This window comes from Phyllobates terribilis, unplaced genomic scaffold (assembly GCF_046119375.1).
Source record: "Phyllobates terribilis strain yellow unplaced genomic scaffold, ASM4611937v1 Scaffold_3__8_contigs__length_932513732, whole genome shotgun sequence".
Lineage (NCBI taxonomy): Eukaryota > Metazoa > Chordata > Amphibia > Anura > Dendrobatidae > Phyllobates > Phyllobates terribilis.
In genome coordinates this window covers 224,209,153-224,224,848 of record NW_027362763.1, presented here as the reverse complement: position 1 = coordinate 224,224,848, position 15,696 = coordinate 224,209,153, and the positions used below count along the sequence as shown (strand labels likewise).

The 15,696-nt window shown below is 45.8% G+C and overlaps 1 protein-coding gene across 1 annotated transcript in view; it reads right to left on the bottom strand.

Moving 5' to 3' along the window:
• Positions 1-2,301: 2,301 nt before the first annotated feature.
• The window catches only part of HLTF (helicase like transcription factor), a 103,844-nt gene continuing 90,449 nt past the window's right edge, over positions 2,302-15,696 (bottom strand). The window contains exons 22-24 of the mRNA XM_073674646.1: positions 14,872-15,052; positions 12,892-12,972; positions 2,302-10,205 (exon numbers count right to left, since the gene is read on the bottom strand). Coding sequence (XP_073530747.1) covers positions 10,053-10,205; positions 12,892-12,972; positions 14,872-15,052 — 415 coding nt within the window. The 3' untranslated portion in view covers positions 2,302-10,052. The remainder of the gene's footprint in view (positions 10,206-12,891; positions 12,973-14,871; positions 15,053-15,696) is intronic.

The window sequence follows — 15,696 nt, the reverse complement described above, 5'->3', positions numbered from 1 at the left end:
GAAAATCAAATTAAAGGTAATTATAATTTTTTCAAAACTAAAACAACTCAAAATGCATTTTCCAAATTACTATGCATAACAGTTTACATTTTATTGCTTATAGAGAACTGAAAATGGTCATTTGTTGAATTTGCTACATTAAGAAGTCACATTTACTGAAGTAAAAAGCTTTTTCAAATCAAAAATATCTGAACAGGCCAAGCTACATGTTAACATAGGACCTCTTTTTTGATATCATCTTCACAATTCTTGCATCCATTGAACTTGAGTTTTTAGATAGTTTCTGCTTCAATTTCTTTGCAGGATGTCAGAATAACCTTCCAGAGCTGATGTTTTGATGTGAACTGCCTCCTACCCTCATCAATCTTTTGCTTGAAGATACTCCAGAGATTCTCAATAGGACTGAGGTCAGGGGAGGATGGTGAGCATGAGTTTCTATCTTATATGCCCTTAGCAGCCAATGACTCAGAGGTATTCTTTGCAGCATGAGATGGTGCATGATCATGCATGAAGATGATTTTTCTACCGTTCTTTTTGTATCATGGAAGAAAGTGGACAGTCAGTAACTCTATATACTTTGCCGAGGTCATTTTCACACTTTCAGGGACCCTAAAGTGGCCTAAAACCCCAAACATGACTCCACCCCCCTCCTTGCTGATGTCACAGCCTTGTTGGGATATAGTGGCCATCCATCTGGACCATTAAGGTTGCAAGGCACTCATCAGTAAACAAGACTGTTTTAATATTAGTCTCCATGTATGGGCCCACTGCAACCATTTATGCTTGTGAGCACTGTTTAGGTGTGGCCAAATACTAGGTTTATGCGTAACTGCAAGCCTCTAGAGGTTCCTATGCCTTGAAGTTCACAAAACTCCAGAGGCACATATGTGTTTTGCAATAGTATTTTAGCAGCTGCTCTCTTAATCAAATTCATTTGTGGTCAGAAACCTTCCTCATTTTGCCTTTATCTGCACAAATCTATTCACAGTACAATGACCATGCTTAAGTATTTGTGAATATCGAATGTTTTCATATCTTCTTGTTGGATTACTGCTTCCAATAGGTGGCGCTATAGAGTTCAAGTCCTCTTTTTTTTTATGAAGAGGCAATTTTCATATTTCATATCTTCAGCAAGATCTATTTTCATTTCAGTATTGCTTGAAACCTGTGGCCTGCTTAATAATAATGTGGAACATCCTTCTTAAGTTGTTTTCCCTTAATCAGACTCACATTGAAAACTAATGATCACAGGCATCTCATATTAATTTCAGTGATCCAAAGAGCCCTGTGACACTATACCATCCATGAGTTTATTTAAAAAACAAAAAAACGACATCTTTATGACCCTTAAAACCAATTTGAATAATAATTTGGAGTAGGAATAGAGCAGGCATGGTCAAATTGTGGCCAAAGGACTACAAACAGTGGCCTACAAGTCGCACTATGTGGCTGCCCGATGTCACCACTATTTGTAACTTCAGGATGCAAACAGCAGTGAATATAAAGGTGGAGGAGGGAGCCGCCAACTCCTCCTTCCACCATTCGGTGTGTGGGATGAATACAGCAGACGATATGACATCACTACATCACTAGTGATGAGCGAGTATGTTTTTTTTTGCTAACCCTTTCGCCGAGTATGCTCGGGCCGAGCACCGAGTAGTTACAGCTGCTCGGTGTTATGTTTGAATCACTCCCGTGTGCATGATTTGCGACTGTTTGACAGCTTTAATACATGTGAGGAATGTGTAAGAAACAAAACATACTCACTCATCACTATACATCACGTCTGGTGTGCGGTGAATCAATGCACACAGCAAGACCAGAGTAGAGGGATTTTTTTTTAATACATATTTATGAATGAATGTGTGTCTGCATATAGAGGGACTGTGAGGGCTCATACTGTATGTAGCGGGCTATGTGGTCCTCAAACTGCATATAGGGAGGTGTCATACATAATCTTATCACTTTATATTAATATTAATTCAGCTTAATATTAAGTAATAAATAATGTTAATATTGAGAAGAATTAATTTCAACGTATTTGTTCAGCCCGCCACAACAGTCATTATCTCTCACGTGGCCTCAGATGTTGCTGGAATGGTTTGCGGGTGCTATGCCACATTAGCAGAGCACCTGATGTGCCACAACAGCAGAACCTCCATCAGTGACCCTATTTTACAAACTACACCCCTCAGTTAATTCATCTAGGGGTGCAGACAGCATATTGACACCACAGGTGTGTCACAAAATTAAAAAAAATTAAGAGGTGAAGAAATAAAAATTGCATTTACTGACAAAATGTTGTTTTAGACCAAGATTTTTCATTTTCACATGGAAAAATAGGTAATAATTTGTTACACATTTTCTCCAGAATGTGCCAATACTCCTTTTGTGGCTGTACAGTACTGTTTGGCTACACTGCAGTTCTCGGGATGGAAGGAGCGCTATTTGACTTTTGGGGTGCAGATTTTCCTAGAATATGTTGCAGACTCCATTTGCAGAGTTCTCAAGTGCCAGAACAGCAGAAACCCCTGGGATTTCATCTACGAGGGTAGTGAAAATTTTGACTCCATGGTTGTTTTCCAGAAACAAGCACACAGTGGACTTTGCAGAGTGAAAATTCAAGTATGCCATTGCAGTGCTCATTATATTGTGTTTATCGCATTGCACTCGGCGTATTTAGATACACGTGGGAGCGAGGCCTTATACTAAGCGCTTACATCAAGATTTCAATCTAATTCTCCAAAATACATTCATATGAAACCCCCAACGGCTTTGTTCACTAATGAGGCAGCGGAGTTACTCTGAATATCTGGCCTCTGTTCAGCAGTGTTCATCTTCTCAGAGTGCACAAAATTGTGGCCGACAGCGCTTTTGCGCACGCCTAAAAAGACGGACACCGCTGGATCTTAGGCTAGAAAGTACAAAATGACTCCAACTGCCTCATTATAGGGAATGTACTGTTGGGGATTTTGTGTGAATCACATATTTCAGAGATTTACACAGAAACCCCAATGTAAGTGCTCAGCGCAGGATAAATGTGAGCCTGGCCTTACTGCGATCTTTGGGAGGCAGAATGAACAAATCAACAGCAGGTGAAGAATTGGATTTAGTTTTACTCCATTTACCGTGTTGTATAAGTGAGAAGACAACTTTATTGTTTGAGTCAGTATGATCAGAGAATTACCAGATTGGTATCTTTTTTTTACATTTTGCTACTGTCACTAGAAAACACTTTTCTTGCAAAAAAAAAGACGTTTTTGAACCATCTTTTGAGAGCTATAATTTTTCTATCGACAGTGTTATGTGAAGGCTGTTTTTTTATTGTGGGATGAGTTGGAGTTTTTATTGGTACCATTATTGGGTACATATTTTCTGACAACTTTTTATTCCATATTCAATTAGCAATTTAGGATTTTTATTTTTTTAATGCCGCTCACAGTGTCGTAAAAGTGATAAAACCGCTTTATTTTCCAGGACAGTAGGAGAACAGTGGCACCAAATTTCTATAGTATTTTATGTTTTGCACAACCTTCCATCCAAGACTGGCATCAGCCGAGGAGTAAGTGTGAACCTTGTAAAACCTTGAAAATGTATGTAGTGAAGAACAGGTTGCGGCCTTACAGATATGTGAAGCCGAAGCCTGATGGCGAACCGCCCAGGAGGCCCCCACCGCCCTGGTGAAGTGAGCCCTTACCCCCGGAGGGGGAGGTTTGCCTGAGAAGCGATATGCCTCCAAAATGGTTGAACGTATCCAATGGGCAATGGTTGACTTGGAAGCAGGAAGACCCTTGTGACGCCCCTCAGGAATGACAAAGAGGGCGTCCGAACGCCGAAAGGAGGACGTTCTAGAAAGGTACACGCGTAGAGCTCTGACCAGATCCAGTTTATGCAGAGATTTTTCCAATGGATGCACTGGAGCAGGGCAGAAAGAAGGCAAAACAATGTCCTCATTGATGTGGAAGGAGGAAACTACCTTCGGCAAAAAGGAAGGCCCCGCCCTGAGAACTACTTTGTCTTGATGAAAGACCAGAAAGGGCGACCGACAGAGGGCTGCGAGTTCCGCAACCCTCCTAATCGAGGTAACAGCCACCAGAAAAGCCCCCTTCCAGGAGAGAAGAGAGGCTGAGATGTCCTGAATGGGTTAGAACGGAGGCTGTTGGAGGACGCTTAGGACCATGTTAAGGTCCCATGGATCCACCGGGGGGCGATAAGGCAGCGCCAGGTGCGCCACCCCTTGTAGAAATGTCTTGACCTGAGGACGGGCAGCCAAGTTACGTTGGAAGAGGATAGACAAGGCCGACACTTAACCTTTGAGGGAGCTCAAGGAGAGACCCGCCTCTAGGCCAGACTGAAGAAAGGCCAGGATGACCGGTCACGAAAAAGACAGGATCTCCCTCACAGTGACGAAAGAAGGCTCTCCAGGTTCTGTTATATATGAGCAAGGTTGCGGGTCTTCTGGCGCTAATTAAGGTCTGAATGATGTTGTCAGCAAAACCTGCCTTCCTCAACACTGCGGCCTCAACGGCCATGCCATTAGATTCAGAGAACGAGAACTCTGATGAAGGATAGGAGCCTGTGAAAGGAGATCTGGATGGTCTGGTAGTCTCCAGGGGGAGTCGACGAGCAGGTTTACTAGCTCCGCATACCAGACCCGTCTGGGCCAGTCTAGAGCTATTAGGATTACCGGTACTCCCTCTGTCTTGATCTTCTTGAAGACTCGAGGGATCAATTGTAGAGGGGGAAAGAGATAGGGCAGCTGGAACTGAGACCATGGTATGACTAGCGCGTCTTGAGCGATCGCTAGAGGATCGCGGGACCGGGCTACAAAGGATGGCACTTTGTGGTTTAATCGAGACGCCATGAGGTCTACGTCCGGCGTGCCCCACTGTAGGCAAATCGCCATCGGGATGGAGAGACCATTCTCCTGAGGCAAGGCCCTGCCGACTGAGGAAGTCGTCCGCCCAATTGTCGACCCCCGGAATGTGGACTGCTGAAATTGCCGGAACTGTCTTTTCGGCCCAAACTAGCACTCTTGCCACTTCTTTCAAGACAGACTTGCTGCGCTTTCCTCCTTGATGGTTTAAGTACGCCACGGCCGTGGCGTTGTCAGATTGTACGCGGACTGGGAACCCTGCTAGAAGATCCTGCCAGTGATGTAACGCCAAGTAAATTGCCCTCATCTCCAAGATATTGATCGGTAGGGAGACCTCGTGGGGAGTCCACCGGCCTTGTACCGTGTGGTGAAGAAAGACTGCCCCCCAACCGATGAGGCTGGCATCGGTCGTGAACACCTGCCAGCAAAGCGGAAGGAATGATCTCCCGGGTCTGAAGCAAGAGAGGCGAGTCCACCATGTCAATGACCTTCTCAATTGAAGAGGTAACCTGATACATCGATCCAGAGATGATGGGTTCTTGTCCCATGCTGACAGAAGGGCCAGTTGAAGAGGCCGGGTATAGAATTGGGCAAACGGTACTGCCTCCATAGCAGCCACCATCTTCCCCAGGACACTTATGCATAAGCGAAGCGAGTATGGACTTGGGTTGGAGAGAAGGTGGATCCCCAGACGGAAAGAGTTTATCTTTTCTCTTGGAAGAAGGACCCGGGCAAGGGTCGAGTCAAACTGTATTCCCAGAAAGGTCACACACTGAGATGGGACCAGGGAGGATTTGTCTGTCTTGATCAGCCAGCCTAACCGAGAGAGCGTGTTCAAGGTGATCTGGAGGCTGTGGAGACAGTCCTTGAACGTGGGGCATTTGATCAATAGGTCGTCGAGGTAAGGGATAATTACAATCCCCCTGGCTCTTAGAATGGCCATGACCGTCACCATTACCTTCGTGAAAACCCTTGGGGCGGAGGCAAGCCCGAAGGGGAGGGAAGTGAATTGGTAATGTGCGTTCTGGAAGGCAAATCGAAGGAACCTCTGATGTGATGCACAGATAGGGATGTGGAGATACACGTCCTGAATGTCCACTGAACATAGATATTCCTCGGCTTCCATTGAGGCAATTACCGACATGAGGGACTCCATTCTGAAGTGACGGATGCGTACTTGTCGGTTTAGCTGTTTGAGGTCCAGGATCGGACGCAGTGAGAAGTCCTTTTTTGGAATAATGAAAAGATTAGAGTAAAAATAGGAAAACCTTTCCTGACAGGGGACGGGTACTATGATTCCTGAGAGCCGAAGGGAGGCAATGGCCTGATGGAAGCCGGGAAGCAGAGATGGTGGTTGAAGGGGGCGGGATCTGAGAAATCGTGTTCCTGGCATGGTGTTGAATTCGATTTTGTAGCCGGAGGTCACAATCTCCTTGACCCAGGCGTCTTCTATTGCCGAGACCCAAGCGTCTTGGAACAGAAGTAGACAGCCGCCCACCCTGGGAGAGGTCCCAGGTGGGAGTGACCAGTCATACTGTAGAAAATCTATTGGATCGTGATCTGGATTCAGAGGGCTTGGTGGAGCGACCCTTTGCGTGCCAGTTGGGGGTGGGCCTAAAGGATGGCTTACGTCTGGCCCTCTGCGTTGTGGTACGGTCCTGTTGAGAGGAGTAGCCCGGTTGGGCGAACTGAAGAAAGGACCGGAACTGAAGGGAACGTCTCCTAGGAAAGGGACGTTTGGGCCTCGGCTGGGGAAGGTAGGTGCTCTTGCCCCTTGTGGCATCCGAAATGATTTGGTCTAACTTAAACCCAAACAGTCTGGAGCCCTGAAAAGGGAGATTTGTTAGAGATTTTTTGGAGGCTGGGTCGGCGTTCCAAGCCTTCAGCCAAAGAATTCTACGTATGGCAATAATATTGCTAGAGACGCGGGCTGAGCAGGCAGCAGTGTTGAGGGATGCTGTGAGCAAATATTTCCCCTGCATGGGCGATCTGATCCGCTAGATCAGCCAGATCAACCGGGGAAGCCGCCGTTAAGATGCCCTGCCTAAGCTGCTTGGCCCATGTGGACACTGATTTTGATACCCAAGTTGAGGCAAAGGAAGGACAAAGGGAGGCGCCAGCAGCCTAGAAGGCTGACTTAGCCAAAGCCTCAGCCTGTCTATCCGTAGTGTCCTTTAGGGAGGAGCAATCTGGGAGAGACAGAACCGTCTTGGCCGAGAGACGAGAGACAGGAGGATCCACAGTTGGGGACTCCGTCCATTTGGTGACAAGGTCATGGTTAAACGGATATAGCATGTCTAGCTGCTTCTTTCCTGAGAAAAACGCTTTTCTGGATGCTCCCACTGTTTTTGAAAGACACTGTCAAATTCTGTATGGTTAGAAAAGGTGCGTGCTGGGTGTTTAATTTTCTTGAAAGAGACAGAGTGGTCCTGAGAAGGGCCCTCGTTCTCCTTGACGTGCAGAGTCTGATTGACGGCCGAAATAATGCTGTCAACCATGTCCTGGATTTTGGAATATTGGTTTGTGTCGGATCCAGAATCAGAATCTGACGCAGAGTCAGATCCCAAGGCGACCTCTGGGGAGGTGTGGGATGCAGGGAGCATTTTGGAGGATGTCGATGGTACTGGAGAGCTGGACGAGGAGCTTGCGTGAGTCCGTTTCTGAGAACGTACTCTCATTCCACCCTTGTGAGGAGGGGGCAGGGGTGCCTGCGAATCGTCTGGGGGGGAACGTTCGGAGCACTGGTGGTCGTGGATAACATAGGCAAGCGTTCTAGGACCTGAACCAGAGATTGGGATACTTTGGTGAGGTCAGAGACAGATTGGGACATAGCAACAGCCCTCTCCGGAGGAGAAAAGTTCTTTCTCCTGAGCGGCGGGGGGTTCTTGGGGTGGCAGCATGGTGGGAGGTTTGCAGGACGAGCAGAAAGCCGTTGTCCGACCTACTGGCCACTTAGTTCTGCAAAGTGCACAGGCGTAGTATGTGACTGTGTGGGAGGGACGGGCAGAGAGCTCCCTGGGTCTGGGCATATGTGCCTGACAGGGATACTGTAGAGGAGGGAGCCTGAGGGTAGAAAAGGTGTATGTCAGTACAGGGCATACCCGGTCCTGGATGTAGCCGCGGTCCTGAGACCCCCGTCCAAGATCCGAAGCTGAGGCTGGAGCGAGCTGTTATCAGAACAGCGATGCTAGGCAGTGATACCGCTGGAGCATAACGGCATAGAAGGGCGGAGTAGGAAGCAGAGAATGCTGCCCTGAGTGACAAGGGGCGCCGAGGCTCTGATATGCAGAAGGAAGGGGGGCGGGCGCCAAGGGTCTGATATGAGAAGGAAGGGGGGGCGGGCTAAAGGACCCGCCGCTGATAGGTCCACGGAAGGGCTGTTGGGCGTGACGAAAGCATCACCATGATCCTCGCCCCTAATAGGCCGATTGTTGGAAGGGGTGGACCCACCGGTAAGAGGAAAGCCCCCCAGAGAGGGAAAAAAAGCGGGCAGTTTTGCCGCGCATAGTGGGCAAGAAGCAGGGGGCTGCGGGGGACGCAAAGAAAGAGGAGAGGGGGCGTGGCTCGGGTAGTGCTGCTGTCAGTAAGTGCTGTGTTGTATATGCGCTCGCCGCTGATGTGAAGGGGAGAGGTGAGGTGAAGTGGAGGCTGCAGCTGGCGTGTGGGCAGGGAGCGCTGAGAAAATTACATCCCCCCTTGAGGGGGGAGGAATGTACGCTTGTCAGAAAAGCCATGTCAGAGCTCTGAGGAGCCGGCTGATGCAGCAGGAGGGGGAGGGATTGCACCTTTTCTAAGGTCCCGACACCTCTTCTTATTCTCACCTTTGAGGATGGTCCCAGGAGGTCCTCTGTGGATAAGGGGGATCCTGGCTCTTACTCCTTCCTGCACTGTCCGGTCCTGGTCAGTGCAGGAGACGGTGTCGACCCCAGAATCTGGGGGAAGGTCACCCGCAGGGACCACCATCTCCCTCCCAGGCCGCTCCGAGCAGGGGGCTGGGGTGGGGAACAGGCAAGGACTGGCCACGGGGAATCACCCTGAGACATCTGGAGGTGACAGGGAATAAGTCCTGCCCAGCGGGTCCGAGAGTGGGCAATGTGGAGAAAGCACACTGCTCTCTCGGTCGCTTGTGAAAAGGGGGTAACAGGGGACGCAGTGTTCCCTGTTAACCCTGAAGAGCTGTATCTGAAAAAGAAAGTAGAAAGATTAATAAAACACCACACGGGTGGATCTGATAGGATCCAGGTCTACCTCCTACAGACACTAAGCTGAAACTGATGAGCTTAATGCCTGTAGGCGGGTGTATACTTCAGAGGAGGAGCCATTTTCTTTTTTTGCCTAGTGTCAACCTCCTAGCAACAGCAGCATACACCCATGGTCCTGTGTCCCCCAATGAAGCGATAAAGAAATAAAGTTCCTTAGTTTATTTTCATTCAAAATACGTTGAACGTTTTCTGTCTTAACTCAGACCTTCATCAGAACTGAATGCCTGGAGGAACTGAAAGCTGCGTGTGTGTGGAGGCGACCTGCGTCGCTATGGAGGAGCACTCCTCCATATTGGACAGAATTCAGTACTAGTGATGAGCGCAAATGCTCATTACTCGAGTTTGCACCGAGTATCGCGGGTGCTTAAGGGACATGTTCGAGCCCCCATGGCCAAATGTTTCGTGGCTGTTAGACAGCCACAAAACATGCGATAGCGGGGACTAGCAAATCTGGTTTTACAGACGGAAACTACGAAAGAATAAATAAAAACGCTCACACATAAATGGTGACAGAGCAAACTTGACTATTGCAGCTATAGAATGAAATTAAAAGTTAAAAATCCAGAAACTAGGGGAAATAATTCTTCCATCTTTTAAGCTTATTGTTTATGTCAAGTGTACCAACTGCTAAGTCCCAGAACATCAGCTCACCTGCTGCTTCAGGAATGTAAGGTTGTTTTACTGATTTTATATGGAAGCATCATTTCAATAACGCATTAAGGCCAAATTCACAGATCTGTGTCACCGTCCGGGCACGGATAGGCAGTGGATCTCCTGCCCTGAACTCAGCGTCCTCATTTATGCCCATGAGGTTGTTGAGTTCGGGTCATGAGACCCACGATCCATCTGTACATCACAGACTGTGATACAGGGATGTGTGAATGTAGCATTATTCTGTAGTCATACAGCAGACTTTATAAATCCATGAGTGTCCTTATTTCTTTAATCCGAGCTTCTTTTATTTCACGTGCAGTTAGCTTGTGAGTTCCAAAGGCTCCGGCAGCAAGCTCTCGCTTTTTGCTCTGGATCTTTAACATATTTTCTTCAACAGAATCTTTTATAACAAACTAAGGAAAAATAATAAGATAATTTTAACAACATATCACTTTTGACTACAAAAAGTTTAATGTACATAACTATGCATGACAAAAAGGCACTAGTGTTATCCATAGTGTTCAGTCACATTTGAAATACATTGGTGCACATCACTCAGGTTGTACTTCTTTAAATGTATTTGCAATAAGCTAGAATGTGCAGAGCCAGGCACACTAAAGGATTCAGTTTAGTTCAAGATGTCAGAAAACATAACACATTGGTAAGATTGTAAGTTATTAAATTCGAAGAAATCAGCGTGAAGGTATGGCCTGCCTGATGTCAGCCAGAAAACAGGTTTTGAGAATAGAAAACATTGGCTTGCAATAATCATTTACAAAATGAAAGCCCAAAATAATAATGTTCAGAGAATGATAACTTCAGTACAATATCTGTGGTCTGATCACTGGTGACATGCTGGATTCACAATGTGCCACAGCACAGGCCTAGGAGCTGCTCACATCTGCTGCCGCGGCAATTTTTTTTAACATAAATAGCAGACGTAGTAGCACATCATGTTGTTGGGCAATGTTTTGTTGGGTAAAATACCGGACATCATGACGGAGATCCAACTGATCCCATTATTGTCAATGGGGCCCACCAGGTGCTGCTCATTCCCATCATGTGACAGCTCCAGCACTGCTGTTAGCTACCTGCAGACCATCCAACGCCTAAACGTTCAGAAGGTCCCAATGCTATTCTCTAATGATGTTATAGGACGCCATTGAATCATTGCAATGTAAGCAGCTGCACTGAGATAGTGCAGGAGCAGGGAGCCGACTGTAAGGCTGTGTGCCCACTATGCGTTTTTTAAGCGTTTCTGCAGCGGCAATTCCGCAGCAGAAACGCTTAAAAAATGCTTGGTAGAAGGTCTGCCATGTTCCCCAATTATAATTCGCATGTGCTGTGCACATGCTGCGGAAATTTCCGCTGCGGATTATCATTGTGGAAAAATCCGCAGCAATACCAATTATTTTGCGTAAACGCGGCCATTGACTTGCATTGGAACGCATGGATTATGCATCACCGCATCTGCAGATGCGAAATCCAATCGTTTCAATGTGCGGATGGTACCGGGTCTGGAGAAGAGGAGACTCTCCTCCAGACTCGGATACCATAGTACCTGTAAAAAAAAAGAATAAAATAAAAAATAAATATTATACTTACCTTCTGATAGCCCCCGGTCTCCATAGCGATGCGTCCTGGCTTGCCGGCAACTCGCGATGCTCTGAAAAGGACCTGCCGTGACGTAATTTAGTCATGTGACAAGTCACGCGACCGCTGACGTCGAGAGGTCCTTTAGTGTACTGCGAGCTGCCGGCAAGCCGAGACGCATCGGATAAAGACTCTGGAGGCCATCGGAAGGCAAGTATAGATTTATTTTTTACCATTCTTCACGGTCACACTATATAGATCCATGCCGTTTGCATGGATTTATATAGTGTGACCAAGTTGTCAAGCACTTTCCAAGTGATGCTAAAATCTCTTGGAAAGCGCTTGACAACCCACATGCGGAAATGCATGTGAAGAACGCTTCACTTCCGCATGTCCCTGGCAGGAAAAAGCGCATGTACAATCCGCATGTACAATAAGCATGTACAATCCGCATGCGTTTTTTTCTGCCAGGGAGATGCAGAAACGCTCAGGAAAAATCTGGAGCATTTCTACATCGTGGGCACATAGCCTAAGAGACCACCAGACTCTGCTAGGGAAGACAGAGATGATTTGTGACAAGAACAAGTGCTGTATGTACAGTAAAGGAAGGGCAGACAGCTCTTATTCCTCCGATCACAATGATTATGTGATTGCTGGGTGCTGTAAAGGAGCTGCTAGGTCCTAGGAGACCCACATCAGCTCTGCTCTGCAAGAAAAAGGCGAAATTTAGCCCTGTGACTTGGGCCAATATGCCAGTCCCAGTTAGTGGGGAACTCATTTCTGCAGGGCACAATGTGTAAAATAAATGAAAAAAAGACAAATAATGAATTCATCACAAATATATAAACAACATTTTGTTATAGAAAGAGGAATATAATTTAAAATACATTAATGTAATCCTTTGTGGTTGGAAAAAAGAAAAAAAAATGTGCTAGGCCGAGCACATCTGTGTTCTCTATGCCGGCGCTTTAGCTCCGGGAGAACAGAGTGACTAACCATCTGAAATTGGATATGCCCGATCAATATCTCCCCCGGCAATCAGTTGCCTGGTGCCCCATACACTATAGAGTGTCAGTCAAAGTTGTCGATATCAGCGGGTGCAGCTGACGTTAGTCTGGACTGATAATGCTCTATTTATCCCACAGCAAGGAGATGTTATAGTGCATAGTAAAGATTGTCAGTCACCATATACTGGTTGTGGAATGGTGCTGGCAGTAGAATTGCATCTGCACATCATCAGCTAGATTTATGGCCAGTCTACCCAGCACCTAGTGGTTTCTATATATTCATTTCTGGAGGATAACTGCAGCCACTGCGAGAGGTCATCAAGTCATCACAGGCCGCAGGCCACGTCTGTCCAATTTACAACAGAAAATAAGTCACCACACACATTCTCTCACTGTCTTAGGAGCAATTCACAGTCATCATTGTCGATATGATGCTGAGTAGAGAAGGCCTTCACATGATCAGGGCTTGTCACTTTATACTAATATTAATCAGGTTTACCTTAGTAATGATCACCTCCTTAGTCTGTCCAAGACGGTGACAACGATCAAAGCACTGCTCTTCGGCGGCTGGATTCCAGGCCTATCAATGAGTGGGTGCAGAAGGGAACAGAATGGTCACAATAGTAGAGGCCAGATTTCACCAAAAACAACACCTGATTGCCATATTCAAAAATACATGAAGAATTTTAAGATTTCTGATGTAAGGAAATTCAATGAAAGAGACCAACCCCATAACACCTATATGTAAGAACAGATGCTCCAGAGTTGATATCTTTTAAAGACAGATACTTATTGAGTAAGGAAAATGTAGTTCAAGTAATGGTGTAAAACATACTTACAATGGCCAAGAATCATTGTGCACTGTAAATGGGCAACCCTTGGGGACAAAACCAGCTAAAGATTTATTGGATATATAGTCATAAGGGAGACCATGCCTAAATGAATCAGAAAAGAGTTTTTAAAGGAAACCTGGCAGCTGTCCTGGTCTCCCTTGTACGCCACCATGACTGTATTGCACCCTTTTCCTACATTATACTAAACCCCTTTTGGATGCTAAATAAATGTAAAATTAACTTTTAATCCTATACTATGTAAATCAGTGAGTGACCAGCTGGGGAGCACTGATTATCTAGGACTAATCCTACCTCTCATTGTGCAAGCAAGCCCCTGCGTGTGAGTGACATTATTTATAAGAGTGATGTCACTGCCGGCTCCTTGCAAATCTTGTGCAATGTTCTGCCTCCCTGGGAATGCGCAATGAAGTCGAGTGTACACTCCCTGGCGTCTTTGGCACACCGTGCATCCACAGAGAAAGCAGCAGTGTCGCTGGACTCAGCCAGACGCGAGATGTGCAAAGAGTCGGCAAATTCTGTCACTCACACAGACAAGGGTGTGCTTACACAATGAGAAAGAGGATTAGTTTGGGGAAATCAATGCCCCCAGACTGGTCACTCACTGATTTACTTTGCGAGAGTGCAGGGTTTAACGTTAAATAAATGTAAAACTATCAATTACTAAGCAACGTACAGGGGCTTATCAGAATGTAGGAAAAGAGAGCAATACAGTCATGGTGGCGGTTTAGGGCAGATATCAGGTTCTCTTTGACGCTGGGGCTAAACTGTGAATATGTTGCAATGCAACACTGCGATGTTCGGGTCACACGACATTGCATCTAATGTTGGTCAAAAGAGTCGTGTTGGGATAGGGATACGTTTGTTGCAAAAGTTTGAATGCAGATGGATTTATTTTACACATATTGCATGTCCCACAAGACTTTGCCTTCATAGACTTTAATGCAGGCTGCATGTGACCAGTCTGCTTTTTAGTTGTGGTTTTTTGTTTCGTTTGTTTTTATACTACAGACAAATTGCAGCTATGATGTAGTCACATAAAAGCAAGTTGCAGACACACTACACAAATTCTTTTGGTTGCACAACTGATTCTTTCTATGCAGGACACGCGTTGCTGTGTAGCCTTAGGGCCTGATTGTGTCTTGTTTCCTATGTATGCATTAGATAAAGTGATAATGGGCAGAGTTTGATGCGTCAAGACTCCCCCTGTCCCTCATTGTTCCTTGCACAGCCGATAAGACATTAATATTGCATTCTCAGAGAACCCTTTTAGGGTATGTCCACACAGGTTGGACAAGCTTCCAGATCAGAAACTCAGAATTACAGAACTAGCAATGTGCAGACAAAATACTCTCCACAATTATATTGCAGATAAAATTCAGAGTAAACTGACTGATGCTGCAGTTGTGACCCTACACAGCATGTTAATCTATGCTGCGGATTTACACGGTGGTTGCAAAGGGTGAAATGTTCAGAACATCTGCAGCAAAATTTGTACAATTTTCTGTGCACATGTTCTCTGACTCTGCAAATAACTTCTTGAGAATTCAGTTCATAAAAGCAGAGGAAGAGACATTGTAGAATGCATCCACATGAAAAAAAATCCATATTTTAATTCAGCTACTTACAGGATCCATTAAAAACACACGAGAGGCTGCTGTCAGGTTCAGACCCACTCCTCCAGCCTTCAATGACAGCAGCATAATGGTCGGAGAGCCCTCATGAGTGCTTTGGAAATTCTGAATTACTTCGGCTCGCTTTTTCTGTGTCATCGAGCCGTTAAAGCATGTAAACATGAAGCCAGTTGATCTACACACAAAATTAGGACAGTGTACAGTTTCTATGACAACAGATATCGCATGGATGGAAAAATTTGACTTGGCATCAAGCCTGTGCTGTTACGCAAAAAGAAAAATAGGTTACATAACTGCTAAAGGGAAGAAACAAGAGGGCAGAAGGCTGAAATATGGCTGGATTTATACATCCTTATTAAACATGTGACCCCATGCTCAGCTTTATACTGTATAATAAGCCCGTATTCACACAAATCACATTAGCCTACAGTACAGAAAACCTGCTTACATCACACAATCACTCAGCAGTCAAACCCACTAATCTAGAGGTGATCGCTATCCAGTGTGCGGAGCAGAACGTCTTCCTACCTGAACATACCTTTCATTTCTATTATTTAGCACAGCCATTAAGCTACAGCGAAAATGTGCAAGTTTATGATACCAGAGAAGATCTGGTTCTGGCACGGAGCTGCTGAAGGAGCTACACGGTGGCTACAACCACCCCAAGCCAACCAGATACTTTGTTGCTGTGCTGAACATGTATATTTTCATGGCCCCAGCTCTAAAATGTAAAGCCATAAGAGAGCCAAAGAAGGAGTTGAGGCGAGAACAAGATAGGCAAAAATTATTTACGGTGTTAAAAGTTGTAGGCCTCAATCA